Source organism: Podarcis filfolensis (genome assembly GCF_964270895.1).
Source record: "Podarcis filfolensis genome assembly, chromosome: 8".
In the NCBI taxonomy this organism is placed as follows: Eukaryota; Metazoa; Chordata; class Lepidosauria; order Squamata; family Lacertidae; genus Podarcis; species Podarcis filfolensis.
The window spans coordinates 44,316,378-44,341,766 of record NC_139611.1 but is presented as its reverse complement, the minus strand read 5'-3'; the positions used below and the strand labels follow the sequence as shown (position 1 = coordinate 44,341,766).

The following is a 25,389-nucleotide window of genomic DNA, read 5'->3' as shown; positions in this document are numbered from 1 at the left end:
AAATCCCCTGTGATGGGGCCAGGCGCCCACAAATTTTGGCGCCAGGGCATGGCACCCACGGCCCCAGGCACACACGGTTGCGGGGCCAAACTGGCACTCCTGGACCTTATTTCTCTTAGCTTAAACTCACATAATTGGTTCTGTGCCGTCAAGGGAGCATTGGGCTCCGTTTTCTCAAACTGTAGCTGCTCCTGCTCCACTTTCTGAAAAGGAAGGGATCTGTGACAGTAGTTTGGTGGTGTCTGCTGTTCAAATAAAGAAAAAGGCAGGATTGCCAATGAGCAAGCCCAAATCTTTAGTTCTGCCTTTTGGAGTCCTTTTGGTCCCAACCATTATTTTATTATATTTATTGGAATAATTATCCTCTCTGACCTTTTTAACTAGCTAATCCAGGGAGGTCTTAGCAACAGTTCTTTTTCAGATTGTCCAGTGGTTTAAAATAAAACTCTCTGTAGACATGTTCTGTGAACACATAGATTGGGGCAGAAGCTACAGCCACAATGATTTATTTATTGTTTTATTAGTTGCCTAACACAGGGCAGCTTCTAAAAAATAAAATAAAATAAATTTCCAAATTTAAAATATCAAATCCTCCTCTCTCTCTCTCTCTCTCTCTTTCTCTGTGTGTGTGTGAATGATTCCATTTATGCCTTCCTATAAAATGTCTCAAAGCAATTTCGCTGTAAAAGCATCAACAATAAAATCAACTTAAAACAATTCCAGCTAGAGATGCTCTAGATACAGATTTGTAACAAATATGTTTATTTATTTGTGCATCGGCCCAGCTAAACAATTTCTAGACCTCATAATGAACATGAGGAAGCTGCCTTAGACAAAGCGAGACCAGTTGCTGATGTAACTCAGTACTGTCTACACTGACTGGCAGTAGCCCTCCAGAGTTTCAGGTGGGAGCTATTCCCAGCCCTACCTGGAGATACCAGGGACTGAATCTTGAAGCAAGGACAATGCTCTACCACCCAGCTATGGTTCCCCACAAATCCCAGCAAGGATCTCAAATCCCATTCAGCAAAGTTCATGGTCAATGCAGAACCAAAACTTGAGTTCTCAAGCTTTAAACAAAATGTTAAGTTTGGGGTGTCACAGCTTATGTCAACCTCCAGAAACAAGGCATCGCCGTGAGTCAGCCCAGGGGGACTGATATTCTTTTTCCAATCAGCCTTATGTGCTGTCAATCAAAAATGCTTCCCAGATTCCAGAGGCATATGCCATTATGATCCAATGGAATCTTTCCCGTGGAGGTTTTTATTATCCTCGGTCAGGTGGGTGCCGCAGGAAATTCTTGTTCGGCATTCTCATGCGCTCCCTCCATTTGTTGTCCAGCTTGATGAGAGGGGCTTTCCAGCTGCTGCCCGCATTTTTAAAAATACAGCAACATGTAAGCGCCTAGATATTTATACAGAGTTTTAGGGGGGAAATGAGGTGGTTGCAAGTGGGGCATGAGAGCACTTTATGGTTGCAAAAAGAATTACACTTCTAGATTGGAAGGATAAGCAGCCACCATCCATTATGCAATTTGAATGTATATCGTATTGTTGTCAATCAAGCTTAGATATCTATCGGGACATCTGGATTGCCTATATTAATGTTTATATTTATATTAGCAGGAATTTAAAACATAAAACGAACGCCCAAAATATTGTGATTTTTAAATAGATATTGTAATCTGTGGGTTTTAGGGCTCTGCGCACATATGTACACATGCACAAACACCAACTCAGGGCTCTGACCTGACCTGGGGAACAATTTGTGGGGGAGGCAGCTAATTAGGGTTAATTTGGTCCACCATCTCGATTAAAAATGGCACCCAACATGCAAACATAGATGAAGACTGCCTTCCCCACAGTGGGGAACCTTGTGTCGAGTTTGGCAGCCATATCTCCAGAAGCATCCAAATTGGCGCAGGTTAGAACCACCACGCCAGATTTGGCAAAGAACCACCAAATGGGGCAACAGTGCCTTCAGGGGTGTTCCAGTTGGTGTGGTTTGGACTGAATATCATCAAGCAGGGGTGAGAATGTCAGGCCCAGAGGCAAAATGTGGCCCTCTGGGCCTCTTTCTCTGGACTTTGAAGTCTCCCCAGGTCATAGCCCTTCTTGGCCCTGCTTTCTCCTAGCTGGAATGTGTCCTTGAACCCTGATCCTGCTTCTCGTTTAACTGGCTGGAGCATAGAGTGCCTATAGAAACTAGCCAACTGCAGAAAGTTAAAATTCACATGTATTGTTCCCCCTACTTTTGCCGCTAGCTCCGCCCACCACTGTCATGTGGACCCCAGGAGGTTGCCCAGAAGGCAATGCAGCCCTTGGGCTGGAGCAGGTTCCCAGCTACTGTCATAAAGCAATGCTCTAGTTTGTAGTTTTAGGATCTATGTGCAGGGAGTGTGCAGCAGCTACTTTAGTCATCAATGTCTAAATAACTGCATACAAAATAAGCACAGATTTTTTAAATTTTATATTAATGTGACTGCTCACATTTTACGTATTTGCTCCTGCTGTGAAATTTATGAGTAAAAGTTATTCAGAGGCAAGAGCGGCTATTGAATTCTGTGCCTTCCCCGCCCCCCTTGTATTCAAGACAATTAACAGCTGAGCAACATGTCACCTGATTTTCTAGCCTTCTAAGGGTGATGGATGTCAGTATCTAGGCAACAACAAATAATGGCAGCTTTTGCCAGACAAGGCTGTTTGAATTGATCATGCTCACACACAGAGGACATGCCTTTGCCCATATAAGAGCATGCTCACGGAAAAACGAAGATATCAGAATGACAACATTTGTCTTCACATTGCCTTTGGAAGAGATGGTTCATTTTAATGGTTGAGTTCTGGACCATACCATTTCAGGCTGAAGGTGCCTGACTGAGCTTTTAGAGTTCTTTTCAAGAGTGCCAAATAGCATGCAACCTCCGTAGCACTTGGGAGTGATCTACCTAATTCATACTTTCCAAACAATACACAAATGGAAAACAGTCCTTCAAAATTCAGACTTCTCTATATTTTGCAGTGCAGTTCTCTAGCCAAGTAATATGTACAAAAATGGATATACTAGGGTAAAGTGTTCGTAGACATGGATATATTTTTATATATAAGCGTGCGCGCGCACACACACACACTGCATTATATTTGGGTAAATTGCTTTTCAAAAATGTGTGAATTAGGCAAAAATGTATATGTCTGGGGAAGTTTGTATTTAAAAGCTGGTGAATTTTCACATCTTTTTTAAAAATAAATCACAAGCTGATGTGAAAATGTGGAGAACTGAAGATTGGAAAAATGAGAAACTGAGAGGAACACAACTGATGGCTTTGTCCATCCCCATTCACAGATCTGGACTTGCATTGTTCTGTTTTTCTCCCTCTATAAGCAGAAAGGCTTATTTTTCCCCTGGCCCCTTTAGATTCTTTCACAGTCTCTGTTGTGCATAATGACAGAAATGAGCATTAATTCTGATTCACATAAACCTCCAGCACCATCTGCTGGTGGGAGAATCTGATAGGAATGGTAGGTTTCTTTCTACATGACCAGCTTATCCCTGCGCAAAGTCTGCAGGGAGCACAGACAACAGCAACTATTTACTGAGCATTTATTCTGGTTTGCTTAGAGGGAGGTCAGATGCTGTTTCATCAAGCCAGTGTTAACCCACACCTTCCAGTGCATTTCCCCATCACTTTTCTGATCACAAAAAAGTCACATTTGGGGTGGACCTCTCCGTGCCTAAGATTCCACCACCAGGCTTCCCTTCATTTAGAGTTTGATCACCAGCCTCTTTTGCCCACTGACGTGCATCCTGCTGGGTCCAGCTGACCAGTGTGAAGGCTACTCACCTTGGTCAGGTAGTTTGCCTTTCTCTTGAATAAACTTGGAAAGGCTCAGACTGGTTTTGCTTCCTGTGAACAAGAAGCTGTCCCCTCTTGTGCCAAACTGCATGAGACGCCAGGATCTCATGGTTCACTGAAACAGCAATTACAGGAGAGGGAGCCATTCTAGGCCAGAGCAAAGGCAGAGATTGCCTTTCCAAAGCTGTTATTTGCCGAGGGAGCCGGTGTACAGCTTCCGGGTCATGTGGCCAGCATGACTAAGCCACTTCTGGTGAACCAGAGCAGTGTGCGGAAACGCCGTTTACCTTCCTGCCAGAGCGGTACCTATTTATCTACTTGCACTTTGACGTGCTTTCGAACTGCTAGGTTGGCAGGAGCAGGGACCGAGCAACGGGAGCTCACCCCGTCGAGGGGATTCGAACCACCGACCTTCTGATCGGCAAGTCCTAGGCTCTGTGGTTTTACCCACAGCGCCACCCGCGTCCCTTTCTGGAGTAGTTTGTCCCAATGTTCATGGGGCATTAAACCTTTAACCCAGCAGATGGTGCTGTTGTCTGTTCTGCTCCTTTGGCTGTATCCTCAATCTGCATCACACTTTTTCTCTAACAGATGAAAGTGCTATTCTCCCTTTTTCAGCCTCTGTGCTTATGCAATTTAAAAAGCATGTTTTCCAGGCTGCCTGTAAAAAAGAGGCAGGATAGCTCCCACCGAACTGGAACTGCCAATAGCTGCCTCTCCCATATAATGCCGGCTGCAGGATATTGAAGAAGGGTGCTCTGATGTAGTATCCTTAATATCCTCAGGGCCCCCGTCAGCCAGGAAGACGCAGGACATTAAAACACAGAATTGTATTTGGCAGCATCCAGTCTTCTTTGATACACTGTCCCAAACCTGCCATCCTCAGACAATGACCCTTTTCACACAGGACCCTTAGAAATGCAGAGCAGGCTTCCTTTTGCTGTCTTGAAGGTCAGCAACCTTGTATGCAAGCGCTTGCTGACCAAAGGGCATCTCTCCCAACCAGCCACGAATAGTGGCAGCACCAGCCCTACTGTTAGGTATAGAGTGCAGCTGAGACATCAGGCGAAGATGGGAATGGAGGCAGATGTTGGATGATGGAGGGGTGGGTGTGGGTGTGTAGGATGGCCATGTGTCCTACTTCACAGAGAACAGTCTTCTGTTTTCAAGCGTCATCAGGGGGCAGTCCTCTGTTTGAAGCTGTTTTCTGTTTGAGGGCTCTCCAGCCCAAGTCTGGTTTAAAGGTAAGAAAAGGACAGCAGGAACACCTGGCCAGCAGTTAATAGCACCTGGCCAGCAGACTGAACCCACCAGTCAACTGGTACCTCCCCCATGCAAACTTTGTGCAAACTGGTATCTTTTTTGGTGATGCAAATCCTCTTTTTTAGCAATGCAACTGGCCCCCTTATCTGGCTGCAACATGGCTCAGAAGCTACCCTATTGCCCTCATATGTGTTGGTAAACACTACTTTTGTTACCAGAAGTAGGACTCAAATCTGATTAGCTCTGTACATGGAATGGCAGAATGCCATCTAGGCCACCCCAGGCAGTCATGTGTCTTGAGCCTGTCCTGAATTGTGTACTATCGAGTGCCTGAAACAAACCCACCCGTTTTGTTTCTGCAATTCCAGGCAGGCAGCCTATGTATTCCCTGGTGGGCAGTCATAGGTAGCCAGGAGGTCTACATTCAGATGGTAGTTCCCAAGTTTGCAGCAAACTCTTATTCAAATTCTGTGTCCAAATTTGCTTCTGGAAGGGAGGCAGCAGCTAGGAAACAACTTAATTCCCTCTGGGAAAGGGGGCTTGGGATGCTTGAGGTGGAGCCATAGCTCTGCGGAAGAAGACCAGCTTGGCACACCAAAGCTCCTGCATTCAATCCCCATCACCCCCAAGTATGTCTTGGAAAGATTCCCTTCCTGGAACCCTAGAGAGCTGCTGCCAGTCTGTGCAGACAACACTGAACTCAATGTACCATGAATGGTCTGACAGCTTCTTATTTCCTGTTGAACTGAGCAGGGATGGTGGGTCAGCCATCGCCTGACATTCCTCTCAGGAGCCTGCGCTGGGAAAACTGATAAAGAGAGACAAATGTGAGGGAGAAAATAGCAGCAAGGCCATAAAAATCAGCGGCTGAGATATTGGCCCACACAGGCTCCAAGAGGCCTGGCAGGAAGCCATTTCCGTCGCAGGCAGAGAATTCCATGCTGGCTGTAAAACAACATCGCTACTCAGCTGGTGCGACTCTCCCAGCCCACAGAAATATCTGACTCTGGGAGAGTGGGTGCCTGCAACACTCTTCCTGAAGAGACAGGACACTTAGGGGGGCTGTTTGCTTTCTCCCCCGCCTCAAGGTGAGAGCACTGGGACCACTGGTCCATCTGGCTCCATATTGTCTACTATAGTGGTTGGCAGAAGTTCTCCAGAATTTCAGACCAAGGGACATTCACAGGCCTCTCTTGAGATGCTGCAGATTGAACTCAAGGCCTTCTGCATTGTGCAGAGCAGATGCTCCAGCACTGAGCCCAGTCAGACTGGGTTAAAGGATACACATAGTGGAGCTACATTCTGGAACCCAGCATAGGAAGAACATAGGAAGGTGGCTTTTACCAGTTCAGATAATTGGTTCATCTGGCTCAATATTGTCTGCACTGACTGGCAGCAGCTCTCCAGGGTTTTAGGCACAGGTTCTTCCTAGCCCCCATGAGGAGATGGAACCTGGGACTTTCTGCATAGCCAAAGAATGTGTTCCACCATTGAGTAAAGATGCAGAATCTCTGGCCTTCGTGCCACTTTCCTGCCCCACCCTTACACGACCCCCAACTCTCTAACAGGTGGGGCTGGGGGCTTTGGCACCCGAGGGAAAAGGAGCCACTGAACACATACCTGGTCTAGCCTACAGCAGCTGGGAAGCCCCTCCCCAGATGCAAACTCAAAAGGAGGGATAGGGATGGGGTTCACACTGTAACGTGCACCGACCTAATTCGCATTTCCTGAAGTGAAGCACAAACCGAAATACAGCTCTCCAGTGACATTCTCAGGTCTCCAACCAAAGAACGGGAAGGAAAATTCATATATTTGAGGAATTTACGCACAAAAATGCATGTACTGTATGAGGCAACTTACAAAAACGCATTCTCTTAAGAAAAAATCGCTTGCAAAGGATGCATGTATATTAGGCTGAATTGTGGACAAATTAAGAAAAATGTGCACTAAAATGCTTAAGAATTATTAAGGTGGCTTTTTTAAAAAAATCACAAAGGGATGCAGGAATGTGGCGAAACTTGGAAAAAGGAGAAAATAGGAGAAATCAGAATTGACAGATTCGCCCATCCCTAACAGAGAGTCAGGCATGAGGCGGCCTCCTTCAGCCGCTTGCCATCCTTGCTTCAACTGCAGGAGAAGACAACAAAAATTGTTCTATTGAGGTCTGGATCACATGCAACAGTATTCCAACCCAGTTGGGATCCCAAGGGCATTATTTTATGTTGAGAAGCCAGGGCTTCTCAGGACTCAGTAGTCTCTTTGCCCAGACCAAGAAGATCTCATACCACCACATCAGTTTGTGATTTTTTTTTAAAGTCCACATGAAAATGCATTAACATTTTAGTGGACATTTCTCCTGATACATGTTTGCAAGCACTTATGAAAGCTTGTAGCCAATGTTAATTCTACTCAGAGTAGACCTATTGAAATTAAGGACCATTAACTAACTTCGTTGGAGGCAAATACATGCATTTTCCCATTAGTGCAAATTTCTCCTAATATAATGCATGTTTGTATGCCGTTTATCCTAATATGCGAATTTCTGCTGGGCAGTTTTCTTTACTACAATGCGTTTTTAACATTATTTTCATGAATATATGCATTTATAGACATACTTCACAGCAGTGTATGTATTTCTTGGCTGGAGAACTGCAAAATTCAGAACAGGTGTGAAGTTTGAAGGACGGTCACTATTCAGTGTGGTATTAAACAGATTTGCCTTTACATGTGAAATGAATCAAATTTCCTCCCTGTCCTTCCTGCCCTTTCCTCCTGGGTTTAGCTGTGCCCACCAATGGCATGGTGCCCCCAGCAGATATCCCCCTGAAGGAATGTGATCCTCCACGGGGTGAGGAGTTTCCCCACACCTGCATGCAGTGTTTAAAAGGGATCAGCTACCTTGTCAGTTGAGGAGCAAGATGGTTGTGAGTAGTACTTTTATTTTATACACTGCTTTTCTGATACAATCAAAAGCGGTGAAATGATGCAGTCGGAAGCACTGGGGTCCCCTGCAAACAGGAAGTAGACATCATCGTGGGTTGGAAGAGCAAGAGCTATGAGGAAATGCTGTTAGAAGCCTGGGAACTGTGTGGCAGGGACTGCCATCTTGTTGCCCTGACAGAAGCTTTGTGGCCCTAGAAGCAGCACAACAAATGAAGCTTTCCTTTTATTTTCTCTACGGTGCAGGAGACTCCCATTATTAGCACTAGTGAGGAAAGCAGTGTGGAGGGGGCTGGTTAGAGTGAGGTAAGGGAGACATTTGAGGTGTAGAGGCCTTTGGTGAGCTGCGCAGGTGGGTGCCACAGATAAAAGTCTGAGTTTGTGTAACTTTGGGAAGCGAGGTGCGTGGCCGGGTCAACCATTCAAGGACAGGCACCCCTTCCAGCTATTGCTCTGGGGCTGGAGTGAGGCCGGGCAGAGCCGAACCCCCACGAGGGCAAGGGGGCGTGTCATTAGGGTGGCCCTTCCTTCAAACGGGTGCGGCAGCCGCTCCTATTTCTTCACTTTGGCATCGTAAGTGCCGGCGTGCTTGTAGGCCGACACGTAGCCGCTGTTGTCCACAATGTTCTCCCGTCCGCTCTTGCCTTTGCCCTTCCCACTCTCGTCGAAACGTTCCTTGTGGGAGCCTGTGTACTTGGACGTGTCGGTGAGCCTCTCCACCGCGCCCACAGCCTTGGCTTTCTGCCAATCACAAAAACAAAGGAGGGGGGTCAGAACCATTCTTTGTTCAGCAACGACTACCATCGCCCCTACTTCGGAACATGGCCTTCACATCACCTCCACCTCCTTTACTATCTTCTAGGCAATAATATGAGGAGCTGCTTTGTACCAAGTCCAACCACTGGCACATAGAGTAAAGGTAAAGGGACCCCTGGCCGTTAGGTCCAGTCGTGGCCAACTCTGGGGTTGCGGCGCTCATCTTGCTTTACTGGCCGAGGGAGCCGGCGTACAGCTTCCAGGTCATGTGGCCAGCATGACTAAGCCGCTTCTGGCGAACCAGAGCAGCGCACGGAAACGCCATTTACCTTCCCGCCGGAGCGGTACCTATTTATCTACTTGCACTTTGACATGCTTTTGAACTGCTAGGTTAGCAGGAGCAGGGACTGAGCAACGGGAGCTCACCCCGTCGCGGGGATTCGAACCACCGACCTTCTGATCGGCAAGTTCTAGGCTCTGTGGTTTAACCCACAGCACCACCCGCATCCCTGGCACATAGAGTACCACTGGCTTTACCAACAGCTCTCCAGCATTGCAGGTAGCGGTCTTCCCCAGTCTTGCAATTTGGAGGCTCCTTCAAGTGGCACATAAGAGCCCTCCTGGATCAGACCAAAGGCCTATCCAGCTCAGCGCCCTCTACGCACAATGGCCAACGTTATTTCTGTAGGAAGCCCACAAGCAGGACATAAGCCCAGTAGTGCTCTGCTGGAGACTGGCCTTCAGAGGCACACAGGCTCTGATACCTGAGGGAACATAGCCATCATGATCAATAAGTCTTATTCTCAATGATTTTGTCAATCCTTCATGAGGGCTGCAGGTATTAAACCTGGGGTCTCCCATAGGAAAAAGCAGGAGCTGTATTGGTTGGGGGTGTTTAAGGAATTCAGTTTCCATGAGTTCCAAAGCAGACTGACCTGATCCATACCTGCTGTACTATCATAAAGACTGGAACATAGTTATCCACCCTATTTTACACTTCTCTGAATTTTGTGATAAAGTTCCCAGCTCAGAAAATGAAACAAAATGCATTAAAATGCATATTAAAATGTGTACAGTACTTTTCTTCTAGAAAAAAGGTGCTGGTACTGCATTCCCTTGAGTACCCCTCAGAAAAAAGCACTGGACTATACATAAATACATACAATGAGATAAAAGATTTATATACAGTGGTACCTCGGGTTACATATGCTTCAGGTTACAGACACTTCAGGTTACAGACTCCGCTAACCCAGAAATAGTACCTCAGGTTAAGAACTTTGCTTCAGGATGAGAACAGAAATTGTGCTCTGGTGGCGTGGCAGCAGCAGGAGGCCCCATTAGCTAAAGTGGTACCTCAGGTTAAGAACAGTTTCAGGTTAAGGACCTCCGGAACAAATTAAATACTTAACCCAAGGTACCACTGTAAATGTACATTTTATGATAAATTGTGTATTGAAATATTATTTATACACAAAATTCCATACTGCTTTCTTTTTTGCTAGTTAATGGGATAGAAGAGGTTCATAAACGATCACTTGTGGAATTGGAAAAGTACTGAGAGTGAGTTAAGCCCTACCATACAAGAAAGCTGCAATTCACTACTAGAATGCACACTTTGCATACAGACAATTCCTGGTCCAATTCACAGAATCTCCAGGTAAGGCTGGGAAACTCCTCGGTCAGAAACCCTGGAGAGCTGCTGCTTTTCAGTGGAGTTCAGGTGGGGAACCTGCGGTCTCCAGATGTTACTAGTTTACAACACACACCATCCCAGGCCATGCTGGCTGGCGCTGATGGGAGTTGGAGTTCAGCAACACCTGGAAGGCCATCGGCTCCCCATCCCTGTCCTAGACCCAACCTGGCCTGCTTTTGGATTCCCACCAGGAGTCTGTTCTGCTTCTTCCTCCAGCACTGGCAGCAGTTACTCACAGTGACGCCCACGTTAGTCGGTTCTTTGCCTGCCACCAGCTGGCAGATGGATTCATACGCTTCCTCTTTGCTTTTGTCCTTAAACCTCTTTGGGGCCAGCTCCTCCAAGGCCTTCTTGAACTCCTCATAGTTTATGACTCTGGCCGTCTTCCCTCTGGAACAGAATAGGCACAAGGGACTCAGGAGCCAAATCGCAACCACCATTGCCCCTCTGACTCATACACCGGGGGGTGGGGAACCTTCTTCAGTCTGAGGGCCACATTTCCTTCTAGGCAACTTCTAAGGGGCCATAGGTCAGTGATAAGTGGGGCCAGACGCAAAAGAGGGTAGGGAATGAATACAAATTCTACCTTCGTACAGTAGGCTTGTTTCAATACACATTCACACCCCTTAACCACCTCCTTCCAGGCAACCCCGAACCATTATCAGAGTTCAAGAATACATTCCTGCCAAGCAAAAGCATGCAAGGAGGGTATCCTGGCTCCCAGTTGTAGAAGGACAAGAACTTGCAAGTTCCTCCCATTGTTTAGCTGGGATTTGGTTCCGGGCAATTTCTACCACTCAATCTATTCCTGCTCTCTGGAGCAACAGAGCACCAGTCCGCTTCATCTTTTACATGACCTCCCTTCAGATATTTGAAGACTGCTATCATGTCTCCTCTTAATCTCCTCTTATCTGGGCTAAACATACCCAGCTCTATCCTGGGTGTCAACTTCTGGACAAGCTCTAGCTTGTCAACATCCTTCTTAAGTTGTGCCATACAGAAGTGGACATGGTACTCCAGATGTGCTGTGACCATTGCAGACTAGAGTCCACTTCATCCGATGTAGTCAGGCCAGACCAGACTGTAGTCCACAGAAGCTTATGCCATAATGAAACTGTTCGTCTTTAAGGTGCCACAAGAATCTTTGTTGCTTTTAAAGAAAGAGACTGTGTACACATTACCAGCTTAAAACACAGCGAGGTCATTCTCAATTCAGACTGAAGTTGCTTTGGAGTGTGTATGCAACTTAACATGGCTACATCTCTGAAAATCTTGATATATACCAGCTAACTAGCTAGAATAACTGAAACATTTGTTTAAAAGTCCTAGAGACTGGGTAGCTGGTGGCAACACCTTTCAGTGCTGAACGCTGACAGCTTCTGCAGCAAACTGGCAGAAATTGTCTTTTTGAGGCCTCAACCCCCAGAGAGGAAAGGTATGTTTGGAAGGACCACAACAAAGGTGCTTCCAGACCAGGCCCACTATCCTACAAGTACCAGTCTTCAATCTGATTTTCTACATGCAGGGAAATATTGGGTATGTGAGAGAGCACTCAGATATGCAATTCCTAATTTGTGGCTTTAGGTGACGCCATCCAGAAAATAGCTTTACTTATTGATTCTGTTGCCTGCATAAACCAGAGGCAGGGGAACTTTTTCAAGCTGGAAGTCTACATTCCCTCCCAGGCAACCTTTTGGGTGCCACATGCCAGTGGTGGCCAGAGCCAGAAGCAAAAGAGGGTGGAGCAATGGAGACTGATTTTACTTTTTGTACAACAGGCTTGTTTCTACACAGACTCACACACACAGTTCCCTGCCTCCATCCCCCATCCAGACAAGCACGAGTCGTCATCTGAGCTGCAGGACACATTCTAGCCAAGCAAAAGCAGTCCAGGAGGGCGCAAAGCAAGGCTGGAGAGGGTTGTGGCCTGAGGAGAGTCCTGTGAGCCAGAGAGACTTGGAGGCCACATTCAGCTTCCCCATCCCTGGTATAAGCTGTCCCTGAGTTTTGACCAGACTCAAGTTGAGAACATGCCAAGAGCTTTCCCCAAACCACTAACTGCAACCATTCCACACACCTCTGAGAAATGGGGCTTCTGGTGGTTAAGTCACATGTTAAGCTTAATGCACAGCCAGGCATCTATGTCTCAGTTTCCTTCAGAAGCTGGGCTGCCCTGGGGTCACAAGTCTACATATTACACTTGTGTGCCACTATGACTGTTGTTTTTTTGTTAAATTAATTTATAGCTGCAGAGGGCCTTACTTGCTGTTGAGATCACTGCAAGCCCAGAAGTTAGGTCTATCACTTCTCTCCCCAACTGTGATCCCACCAATAAAAAAAAATTAAAATCCCCTTCCCGTCATTGCTACAAAGCTTTAAAAAAAATCCAGCTGGTGGCAATGGAAACTTTTTAGTAAGGCATAAGTCTCTCTGCAGGAGGGATATTGGGAAGGTGGAGGGGTCACAGCTGAAGAGGGAAAAGATATACCTGGTGGGCTGGCCCAGCTCATCTCTCTCTTTCTCTCCCCCCGCCCCACATTAAACTGTAGCTGTCGCTGCTGCAGCCAAAGTGCTTTCCATTACAAGAGAGTTACACTAGCAGCAGTCAATAGCTGTTTGTTTTTTTATTTTTGCCAGGACCAAAGGCTTAATTTCTCAAACAGCAGCTGACATGGAGCAGTTCAACAGTACAAACAAAAGTGTTCCTGCCAATATTGCTGAATCAAACCGGGACAGCACCATTGAGCAATGCCTGCTCAGTCTCCCCAGAAGCACAGATGTGAAATACAACAATGCCAAACTGAAGCTGGCATTGAGCCAAAGAAGCTGTGTGTGTGTATCTTTTTAAGCTGGTGCTTGGCATTGACACAGAAAGCTAAGCCTCTTTTTTGTGGGTTGGGCTGTTTTCTGCTAGGTTTGTAGTCTGGCTACAGACATGGTTTTTGAACATGTGCAGAGTTTCTGTCCCTTGTCGCCAGTAATGCAAGTCATCTGGAAAATTATGTATTGGAGTAAAGAAAAAAATTCACTGCCCTTAATCAGTTGAGATCTGGTTTATCTATTTTACTTATATTTAGTAAACAGATAAACATGTGCTGTGTTATTTTTACAAGTGTGTTATAAAAATATCTCAAACATTTTTTCCAGAAGACAAAAAATAGATTAGGAAGGTATTTGGTTAAAGTTGTAAATCTAAGCATGTTACCCCTAGGGAATAAGCACCATTGAGCATAATGGGATTTCCTTCCTAGTCAACATGCATAACATTGTGCAGTAAGTATTTGACTTGAGGGGAGCAGGGTTCAACAGGGCATAAGAAGTTGCTTTATATCAAGTTAGACTATTGGTACACCTAGCTCAGTGTTGTCTATGAATTTTGTGGTGTGGGGGTGGTAATGCTATGGGACCTCTTCAACTTGGCAAAGCTTATATAGATACACACACACAAAACAAACAAACAAACAAACAAACAAACAAACTGGTATATCTATGCACATTCTGTATAGTATGCATAGGATGTATATTTCTTTCTGGAGATGGCTGAAATGACCACGATGGTTGTAACAGCAAATAAAATTGAAATTGACATAGCTTAGGGCCTCAGCATGTCTTAATGAAGCCTTACTTGGTAGGCATTTTTTGTGCCCTATATTAAAACAGAAAATATGAATGGAAGTCTGGGGAAGGGCTGTAGCTCTATGGAAGAGCATCTGCTTTGCATGCAGAAGGTCGCAGGTTCAATCCCCAACATCTGAGGCAGGTGTGGGAGGGAAACCTGCCTGTTAGGGTACCAAGGATCTGATTTAGTATAATGTTCCTATGAATTAGTTCATTGGGCTCTTGCTTCCAGGGTCAGGGCTTCACCACTGTGGCAAAGACTTGCCCACGGGTTTCCGTCCCACCCGAGTCTCCTCGTTTTTTGTAAATTAAGAACCAACATGAAGCAGAACCAGAAGGAAGTGAGATGGAAGCAGGCACTTACTTCACCTTGCTGAAGACAATGTCCACATCTGTGCTGGTGACCCCTTTGCCATCGGTTACTTTGCAATCCTTACACAGTTTGGCCCAGTTCTTGCCATTCATTTCTTGCCCTGTAGCTTTGGTGTCGCCGTAGATGGCAAACTTTCGGAAGCTCTCCTCCAATGAAGCCATGTCTGTGCTCTCAGCCATGATGTTCTGTAAAGGACACGGGGCTGTTCAGATCCAAGCAACAGGCATTACGTGTGCCATCATGTACACATTTCCTAAAGCTCCTCTAGACATTTCCATAGCTGTCAAATGTCCCTTATTTGGTGGGACAGTCCCTTATTCCAGCGCCATGTCCCGGGGCTGTCCCTTATTGATGATGTCTCTTAAATAAGCTACTGAAGGTAATGGGGCCCTTTCTATGTCCAGCTTGCTTTGTCAACAACAAATTGTTGCTGTTTTTTGTGTTGAATATATCCTATATAGTAATTTATGGACCTAATAGGTATCTAAAGCCATTTGCACGCAACAAAATATGTATTTTATAAAAGTAATTGTTGATCCCTTATTTTGGCTGCTGATCCCTTATTTTCAAGGCTGCTGGTCCCTTATTTTCAAACCTGTAAGTTGACAGCAATGGACATTTCCCCCCACCTGGGGATGGTGGAATCTGTCAGTTTCATTTCCCCCTCATTTATCATTTTTTTTCCAAACTGGAATTCAGTTCTCCACATTTTCACAGCAACAATTTGCAATTTTTGTTAAAAGTGGAGGGGGGAGAGTCCTTAGGAAAATTCATCAGCATCTTAGGTCAACTTTCTCCTTATACACATTTTTGCAAAGCAAATTCCCCATATATAATGCCTTTTTATATCTTACTTTCAGTAATGTATGTATTTATATGAACACTTTAGTATATGTATTATAGTACACATTACTTGACTAGAGAGATGTATGGGGTGCTAGGGGTGGGGAAGTGCCTCTGGTGGGGGATATATTGCACTCCTTTTGAAGTAGTTTGTTCATTTTTGGTCCCCTATCTGCACTCAGCTCTAACCTGTGGCTCCTAAAAACTGTCAGCATGCAACAGCGGCCACACCCCAGGAAATGACTTTGACTGGCTAGCTAAATTAAGTGAGGGTAGCCAATGTATCTCTATCCCTTGGTGAGTTAGGGACTTTCCCTCCACATGAAGACAGACTCCGGTAGATTGAGTAGACGAAACTAATACTGGGTCAAACAGTTACGAAGCCAGTTTCTGCACATGCTGTAGAAGGAAGAGGGGGAGCAGATGGGGCTTGTCAACCTAGGAAGATAACCTTTCTAGGAGAAGGAAAATCCTGGTCCTAAACCTCCGCTTCCTTGTGGGATATCTTTGGGAGAAGAAAAAGCTAAGGAATAAACCCTACACAAATCCAGAGTGGAGTCTCTAATACGGTTGGATGGCACCATGTACGCCTCCTTCTGGAAACTGCTGCAGCCAAGCTGGTGCCAAACATATTGTTCTGCTTTCCTTTGGACCATATCAGTGAGGCTGAGAGGCGGGTCTTGTCATCTGGGCAGCCCAGGACCTCCATATACACTGCTCAGGCTTGTGCCCCAAGGAGGTCATTTCAGTGCTGCTAACTCAGCGGTTTGCCTTCATCCCTGGAGGCATGATCCATTGTCTCTCCAGACAGACAGATGCCAACCACTTGGCTAGAGAACTGCATTGCAAAATCTGGGGAACTGCAAATTTCCAAAGGATTGGCTGCGTTTCAGCTCACAAATTGTTTTAGAAAGTGTGAATGAGAAAAATCCACATTTAAATGCAAAGTAAATTGGATTTCTCCCTGAGCTCCATTGTTGGTCTTAGTGCACTGTTTGAACAGATTTCTTGGTTCCTGAGATAAGTCAGGGCATCATAGATAGAGCACTCTTCTCAAACCTTCTGTAGAAGCTACTGACTTTTTCAGATTTATCATAAACTTTCCCCCTACTTCTAAAGTTCAGTATGCGAGCACCATTGTTGTCATAATCAAAAAAACCAGCACATGGACAAGAGGAAAGTGCAGTATGTTAAGGAAAATTGCTTTGCAAAAGTTGTGTGTTGTAGGCAAAAAGGTGTCTATTAGCAGAGATCTTCACAAAAACACTGATGGATTTTCATGAGATTTTTTCCCCAAGTTTTTAAATTTATTTTTGCAATCATCTATGCAAATGTGGAGAACTAAACTGAAGATTAGAAAAATGAGGAAACAAGGGAAACCAAAATGGACAGATTTGCCCAAGCCTAGCAAGAGCAGACCTATCTTCTCAGCAAACGCCCTGGCTTGCCCCGTGTCAATGCCAGCACTAACTGGAATTTCCCTGCACAATTATTAACTCAATCCACTGCTACTTTGGGGAAACGCTGTCCATTTCTCACGGACATTTACCCTCAGCTATCCCCTTGCTCGGGCTCTCTGCCAAGATCCACCCATGCCCGGGGCAGGCTATTAGGGCACTAGCCAGCCTGGGGGGCCTGCCAGGTCCAGGATCTTAGTTACGGCCTGACATTAAACAAAAACAGGCATGTGGGCTTGGCTGCTGGGGCGGCCACAGTTTGTGTTGCCTGGCGACGGTTGCTAAGGGCGGGTTGTGCTACTTGGACGTGGTTGCTCTGGGGAGGATAGTGTGGATTAGCATATGTACTTAACTCCACACTAACAGACATAGACATGCGTGTGAACTTTTTTCCCTTTCTCTCTCGCCTTAAAATTTCTCCTCTGCTGGATGAAGGTATCTCCTGGAAAGGAGCAGTGGAGCTGCAGGCCCTACCCAGCAGAAGTCACAGCCACACTTGGATGTACATGAATCTGCATGCACAGAAATTCAGTGGTACCTCGGGTTAAGTACTTAATTCGTTCTGGAGGTCCATACTTAACCTGAAGCACCACTTTAGCTAATGGGGCCTCCTGCTGCTGCCGCGCCGCCAGAGCCCTATTTCTGTTCTTATCCTGAAGCAAAGTTCTTAACCTGAAGCACTATTTCTGGGTTAACGGAGTGTGTAACCTGAAGTGTATGTAACCTGAAGCGTATGTAACCCAAGGTACCACTGTACACAGCAGCAGGTGTACTGGGTGCACAACTGCAAAAAAAAATAATGGGCACAAATTACACAGGTTTGGCCATTTGGAAAACTGCAATAACATGCAGGCATATTAAACTATGGCATTTTAAATTGTGGGAGGGGGGGTTATTTCTGTTTGTTTGTAACTATGTTATGTATTTTGTGTTTTTATATTGCAAACTGCCCTGTGAGCCTCGGATGAAGGGCAGTATAGACATTTAATAAATAATAAATTAAAGAATGATAATAATGTACAGCTGTGTACTTATCCAATTGCAGAATCCTTGACTTTGCAAATCTGGAGAACTAAACTCAGTTAGTGTACCTTGGTCAGTGTGCTTTACCCCTGAGGCACACACGTGGTAACCCATGTGAATAGCCACTCATAATTTAGCTTTTTAAAATTATTTGCCGCAGCCCTCATCCAAGAAGCTTGAAGCTCAAACCTGTATGTGTTTTCCCCAAATGTGCATCATTTTATACTTTACTTACATTGAACCTTACACTCCCCAAAAGGCTGGTTTGAAGGCTCCCTCTCCAGCAGAAGCTTTGTGCATGTCTTACATTTTAATGTTGTAAATTTATTTTATGTTGTAAATGGCTACATTGTATGATCGAAAGTTTTCCTTTTATTCTCTGTTGTCCTTTGTAAAGGCTTTGGCTATATACAATAAAACTGACTGACAAACTTGCGACATGTTCTATAATAGATGCCCCTTTGACTGAGATTTAGGTTAACAGCAACCTGTGGGCCCCACGATTTGTCTCCCTGGCATGCAGAGGTAAGATGTTTGCACAGCAAACTGCAGGTTTTCTCACTTTTCACACAAAAATTGAGACGCATGCACCTCAGATTGGCTGACACTCCCTTACTCACATAGGAGCCCTGATTGGTTGTGAGTCACAGTCACAGCCAATCAGGGATCTTCTGCTAGACAGGGAGTCACAGCCTATCAGGACTCCCTGGTACACGTCCCTGTGTGTTTAGGGATAAATGCTCTATCTGCAGTTTGCTCTCAGAGGGCATCTGTCTACCCCCACAGTCAGAGACATAGCACACAAAGAGCTGCACTTTAGGGACACCCACTTGCCCTTCACACTCTACATGTTTACTGTGGGTAACGTCAGTTGTAGCCACAGCAAACATGATTGACACATAAATCGTGAAGCACCCAGGTAGAGGGCAGCAGCTCTTAATCCTTGTATTTATTTAATGTATTTATTTAAAACCAACCCTGCCTTTCTACAGTTGCTCAAGGTATGTGTGGATTCTTTCACCATTTGGCCAACGCCTAACTAAGTCAGTCATTATGCTTGGCTTGCTAGTTGCGTCTTCTTCAGAGATCTTAGCTACACAAATACACACATACACAACTTACGTGGGCAACACAGAACCTATCTAAACAACAGTCTGGTTCAGTTCAGACAAGATATCACATCCATAGCTTGTGCTGACTGTAGTTTAGAACCTAAACAACCGTTTCTACTTCCAAAGCCACAACAATTAAACTATGGCTTAGAGCTGCTCATCTGCTTTCATTTCACACATTCAACCCTGCCCAGAAGGTCCAGCAGACTCTCAAGGCATGGCAAAGGATCAGGGATGATGGGAGTTGGTGTCTAATAATATTTGGAAAGCAAGAGGTTCCCCATCCCTGCTATACACTCTGCTTCAGTACCTGGTACTACTAGAAGTGAAACCCTAAAGAAATTGCAACCTTTGGGGAAAAGGAAATATCTGTCATAGCAAAGCCCACCACTGATTCTTCTTCTGCATGGCTGCAAACATAAGTGGCATCAACAGTCGGCATGATAGGGTCAGTTCAAGTTAAAGAAAGGACCCCACAGGGGCTGCAAAAGTCAAAGGTATATAAGAGTTCAACCAGTGAACATCTAACTCCTCAGCTGGGATGCTCAAGAATTTTATCCAGGCTGCATTTTTAAAGAAATTGGCCTGGCCTGCACTTCTTAGACAGAGGGTTCCTCCAAACTGGTGTTTTTTCCAGGTTGTATTTGCAACATGTCATTGATGCAGAAATAGTGCTGGCTTTTTACTGGAATATCCAAGCATTGTTCCTCTTTTTTAGTTGCTCTGTGAATATTCCCCAATGTTACCACGTCATTAGTGCATTGAAGGGCCTCTCTGTTGGGCCCTTGGAACTCTTGCGGGGCGCACCCCCTCCTCAACCACACCCCTGTCTCCAGGCCACACTCCTCACTAGCCCTACTTCACACCCTCCTTAAGTTTCTGCCTGCCTGGAATGTGTACTTGACTGCCTCTTCTATGCCTGGATGGAAGTTAGAGGTGGCTGAGTAAGTGTGTGTAAAAATTAGCCTAATGTACAAAGGTAAAGGGACGCGGATGGCACTGTGGGTTAAACCACAGAGCCTAGGGCTTGCCGATCAGGTCGGCGGTTCGAATCCCCGTGACAGGGTGAGCTCCTGCTGCTTGGTCCCAGCTCCTGCCAACCTAGCAGTTTGAAAGCACACCAGTGCAAGTAGATAAATAGGTACCACTCTGGCGGGAAGGTAAACGGCGTTTCCGTGTGCTGCTCTGGTTCGCCAGAAGTGGCTTAATCATGCTGGCCACATGATCCGGAAGCCATATGCCGGCTCCCTTGGCCAATAAAGCGAGATGAGTGCCGCAACCCCAGAGTCGTCCGCAACTGGACCTCACGGTCAGGGGTCCCTTTAGCTTTACAAAGGTAAAATGCACATTCATTGCTCCACCCACATTTGCTTCTGGCCCCTCCCACCATTGGAATGGAAGGTTGCCCAGGTGAACATGTGGTCCTTTGTCTGAAAAAGATTCCCCATGCACCCTTTAACCCCTGCTGTGGTCCCAGCTGGAATCAGACCCCCGGCAACTGCTATTTGCAATAGGGAGAAAGCTCCCACTGACTGGAGTTTTCCTCTCATTCCAAACAACAGGGGATACAGACAGAGGGTTAAAACTCACTTCCCTCCACACCGTGGTTCTGATTTGGCTCCCTCTGCTCCGACCCCACATTGGCTACTTAGTGTAAAGCAGCCATCCCCAACCTGGTGCCCTTCAGATGTTTTGGACTACAATCCTTGTCCATTGGTGGGGATTGGGGAGAAATTTGATTTAGACTGTATTTAAAGCATACTTACCAAGTCACTTCAAAGCACTACGTGAACACAGCTATCCTTCAAAATTCACACTTCTACGAATTTCGCAATGCAATTCTCCACCTATGTAATGTGTACAAAAATGCATATACTGTAGGAAGCATGCATATAAATGCAAAGATCAGTGGAAATAACAATCATAAAGGCATGTTAGGCAAAATTACGAACAAAAATGAGCATATTAGAATAAATTTGCACTAAAATGCTGATAAGCTGTTGTGGAAACGTGGAAAACTTGACTGGAAAAATGAGAAACCAAGAAAAACAGAAACTGACAAATTCACCCATCTCTCGGGGGTCTTCCCAAAGCGCTTTCACACAGAAGATGGAGCAGCCTTGTGCACTGTTGCTTCAGAGTGCAGAGCACAAACTAATGGGTGGAAATTGCAGGAAAGCATATTCCAGATAAACCTCCGAGAAAGAGCTGTCCAGCAATGGGACAGGCTGCCTTGGGAGGTGATAGGCTCTCCTTTGCTGGGATCCATCCATCTCAGTGCTGTCTACACTGACTGGCAGTGACTCTCTTTGGCTTCAGACCAGTCACTCCCTGTCCTACCTGGAGATGCCAGCAAATGACCCAAAGACCTTCTGCATGCAAGGTTCTATCACTGAACTACAGCCAGCTTGCCTGGTGCAGTTTTCTATTCTGCCAGTTCAGCTGAACTGCTAGAAGCAGAAGCCTGAGAAATGATATCACCAAGCCAGAACAATGCCAGCGGCACTCAAAGGAGAGCATCTCGCTGGCCGCTTTTCTGCAGGCACGTAAATCCAGACATACGCAAGACCAGAGGGCTAAAGGCACGGTTGTGCATGATGCCAAAAGCACCTCTGTAAAACATCTCTCAGGCTTTTTGCGTGCATATGTGCATTCTCAACATCCGAAACAAAAATCAGAAGAGTCGCACTTAGAAGCTGTATACCAAGTCAGACAATTTGTCCATCCCGCCCACTATTGTTTACCACTTTGACTGGCAGTGGCTCTGCAGGGTCTCAAGAGCTGTTTATAAGTATGTTTAATTCATAATTTGAATGTTTTGTATTTTTTTGGTAAACCACCTAGAGGTTTTTGTACAATCAAGCGTTATAGAAATGTTTTTAAATAAATAAATGAAATCCATGCAACCTGAACCTTTAAATGGAGACGCCAGGGATTGATCCTGGGAAGCTGCTGCATGCATCCATTTGGGGTTATCACTAACGTTTAAACTGCACAGACATTACAGTCCAAGATGGACAAGAGGAAAGCCCTAACTTGCCATTTTGTGCCTATTGGTCTGTGCTGGGATTCTCCCAGAGGTTACTGAACTAGATGAGGATCCAGTTTTAATCATGCTTAAAGGAGACCCATTGATTTTGATGTGTCTGCTCTAAGCACAACCAAGTCTGGATCCAACTCTGCATTTCTAAGCAAGAATGCACACACAAGATTCCTTACCACAGGTTAGTTATGTTTCAACAGTTAAGAGGTCCCGGGTTGCAAATTTTAAAATTCATCAGCAGATGATGGGCGGAGATTCTAGAAAAGAACAGAGCAAAAGGTTGACAAAGCAATGTCAACTCACCCATGTTCTATGCAAAAAGAGATGGGGGGGGAATCAATTTAAGGCATCAGGTGCAAAAAAAAAAATCAAAAAGAAAAAAAGGCTGCAGTTCAAACACACTTTTCCAGGAATAAGTCCCACTGAACTCTGTGCAGCTTATTTCTGACATGCAAAATTATGTTATGAAAATAAATAAATTCAACTGGGGGGAAATAAACAGAGAGCGCTATCTTCTGCTTTCTATTCCACAATGCTATTAACAACATGCATACCCTGGAACAACTAAAGAGCACCTAAAAGAAGCTTTATAGAGAGTCATGGGTGGATCTGCCGACTCAAGGTACCTGGTGCAGATCTAGTGAGTCAAATATTCATCAAAGCACATCTGATGCCAAGCTAATTCCTCCATTTCCAGGTTTGCAGACACAACACAGGGATTCCTACCAGAGATTGCGCCGGTTGACAAGCTGCCCATTCTCACAATCTGGTTAGTTAAACAAGCAGGGGAAGGAGGGTGTACCCGGTATTTATATTATACATGCATAGGGAACTAGGGAAGAGAAGGAATTATTCCGAATTAGTTAGTCTGGAGCCAAGTGACGCCATCGCCTTGGGTGCAATGCTGAAAAGCAGAGGGAGACCCCGCCACAAACACCCGCCTGGAAGCGGCACCCCCTGATGACCCTGCGACCGCAAACATCAAGCAACAGCCTCGCGGCTATTGTTTACGTGGAAGTAAATAAATCCCATTGAAGTCACTGGGACTCCCTCCCGAATATGCATGTAGAGAATCGGGATTGCAACCTTAGCATAGTGATGGGAATAAACGAAGAGATCGTCGGAGGTACATTGACTGAGAGGAAGGGAAGGAGCGGAATGCAAAGGTTTGGTCAGCATGCCTAGTGGGTGGATGCAGGAGGAACGGAGAGACGGGGGTTCCCCAAGCCTCCGGCTGCAAGAAGCCTGCATTGTCCACGGGGATGGGGATACCCCGGTTCCTCCTTACCCCACTCCGGATCCCCCTCGCCTGGCTACGCCTTACCCCCCGCGCGCGCTCCTTACCCTGCTTGCCTTCCACTACGCTGCGCCTTGCAAAAAAAGGGGGAGAAAACCACCCCTCTGGCTCTTGGAGACGCGCCGCTGCCGGCGGGGCGAGGCTCGGCTGTTGATTCCCGTCTCCATAGAGACCCCAGTGACACAGCGCGGGGAGGGAATAGGAAGCGGCGGCGGGGGGGGGGGGGGCGTGCAAAAGCGAGGAAGAGCCAAGACACCTCCCTCCGGGGAAGAGGGAGGCGCAGGCGCGCTGGGCAGCCCCTCCGCCCGCCCCAACGTGGGCCTGGCGCCAAATGGGCCATTAGTGCGACGGTGGAGGATGCTGAGAGCCTGGGATTGCTGCTGCTGCTGCTGCCTCCGGAACATTAGCGGGGAATAAATGGATGGCATCGCGGGGGGGGGAGGGGCAGCAGGAGAGAGAGAGATGCTTGTGTCATCCTGAAGTTCTCAGCAACCTTTTCCTGCGCGCCCTTCTCTTTCCCCAAAGCTAGAGGCTTAGCCCAAAGACCGGTGCCAAGACTCTGAGCCCTTGAATTGTAGAGTTGGAAGGGATTCCTAGGGTCATCTAGTCCAACCCCCTGCAATGCAGGAATTTCAACTAAAACATCCAGGACAGACAGCCACCCAACCTCTGCTCGAAATCCTCCAAGGAAGGAGAGTTCACCACTTCTTGTGGGAGTCTGTTCCACTGTCAAACAGCTCCTACTGCCAGAAATTTCTTCCTCATTTCTAAACAAAAAAAAATTTTCCTTCCAGTAGCACCTTAAAGACCAACTAAGTTAGTTCTTGGTAGTTAGTTCTTCCTCATTTCTAGTAAGTTGAATCCATTGGTTTGGGTCTTAGATTCCAGAGCAGGAGAAATCAAGTTTGCTCCATCTTCCATGTGACAGCCCTTTAAGGTATTTGAAGATGGCTGTTGTATCTCCTCTCAGTCTCCTCTTTACCAGGGGAAACATACCCAACTCCCTCAACCATTTCTCATATGGCTTGGTTTCCAGATTATTGGTCATCTGACTCAGTGACTGACAGTGGCCCTCCAGGGTTTCAGGTGGGAGAGACATTCACAGGCCTGTCTGGCGATGCCTGGGTTTGAACCTAGAAGCCACCTGCATGCTCTGCCACTGAGCTCTTAGGAGCTCTAAGCTCCTCTAAGGAAAGCAAGTGATTGCATGCATATCCTGCCCCCTCCCCCAGCCATTTCGGTGCTTAGAAGTCACAGGGCAAGGTTTATAATGCAGTGGTAGAGCATCTCCTTTGCAGGCAGAAGGTCTGAGGTTTCATCCCAGGTAAGGCTGAGATAGTTCCCAGCTTGAAATCATGAAGAGCCACTACCAGTCCGAGTGGACAATACTGAGCTAGATAGACCAAAGGCCTGGCTGAGCAGAGGACATCTTGCTGGTCCTGATTATGGAGATCACACACACAACACACTTCATGGGTGCTATAGCACCTGAGGGTGCTGGTTGATGACCCGGTCACACTACCGGTCTGAGTGGACAATACTGAGCTAGATAGACCAAAGGCCTGGCTGAGCAGAGGACAACTTTCTATGACATACAATTAAAGCCCATGGCTTCCAGTGACAGAGCCCCCCCCCATGTGACTAGTTGTAAGGGGGCAGGCCACGTTTGCCCTGGTAGTGGGTGAGCGTCCATTCGACTTTGATGAGACTTCGACTCATTTGCCATTAGAGGCAGGAGACCTTTTTCAACCCAAGGGCCACATTCCCCAGTAAGCAACCATATACCAGTGGTGGGTGGGTGGGGCCAGGTAGAGCAACGAGTGTGGCTTCTTTGTTCAACAGGTCACATTTAATAATTATAATTTATTATTTATACACCAGCCATCTGGCTGGGTTTCCCCAGCCACTCTGGGCAGCTCCCAGTAAAATATTAAAAACACAATAAAACACCAAACATTGAAAACTTCCCTAAACAGGGCTGCCTTCAGATGTCTTCTAAAAGTCAGATAGTTGTTTATTTCCTTGACATCTGATGGGAGGGCATTCCACAGGGCAGGCGCCACTACTGAGAAGGCCCTCTGCCTCGTTCCCTGTAACCTCACTTCTTGCAGTGAGGGA

The 25,389-nt window shown here is 46.2% G+C and overlaps 1 protein-coding gene across 2 annotated transcripts; it reads right to left on the bottom strand.

The window, feature by feature from the left end:
- Positions 1-8,038: 8,038 nt before the first annotated feature.
- TPPP3 (tubulin polymerization promoting protein family member 3) lies at positions 8,039-23,433 on the bottom strand. 2 transcript variants are annotated; one of them, XM_083626567.1, is made up of 5 exons: positions 23,319-23,433; positions 20,698-20,778; positions 14,488-14,681; positions 10,742-10,895; positions 8,039-8,797 (listed from the first exon to the last, which is right to left on the bottom strand). In XM_083626567.1, exons 3-5 carry the CDS (start codon positions 14,673-14,675, stop codon positions 8,609-8,611), a joined length of 531 nt encoding a protein of 176 aa, XP_083482693.1. In that variant the 5' UTR covers positions 14,676-14,681; positions 20,698-20,778; positions 23,319-23,433; the 3' UTR covers positions 8,039-8,608. The 2 variants fall into 2 exon arrangements, with proteins under 2 accessions (XP_083482693.1, XP_083482692.1); XM_083626566.1 differs by lacking the exon at positions 23,319-23,433 and adding an exon at positions 22,151-22,208.
- Between the last annotated feature and the right edge of the window lie 1,956 nt (positions 23,434-25,389).

Bases quoted from the DNA above. Each gene is read 5' to 3' on its own strand.
- TPPP3 (XM_083626567.1), bottom strand. From the start codon at position 14,675: ATGGCTGAGAGCACAGACATGGCTTCATTGGAGGAGAGCTTCCGAAAG. The intron at 10,896-14,487 runs GTAAGTGCCTGC...ATTCTGTTCCAG, and splicing joins ATTGTCTTCAGCAAGGTGAA to AGGGAAGACGGCCAGAGTCA. The intron at 8,798-10,741 runs GTGAGTAACTGC...TGTGATTGGCAG, and splicing joins CGACTAACGTGGGCGTCACT to AAAGCCAAGGCTGTGGGCGC.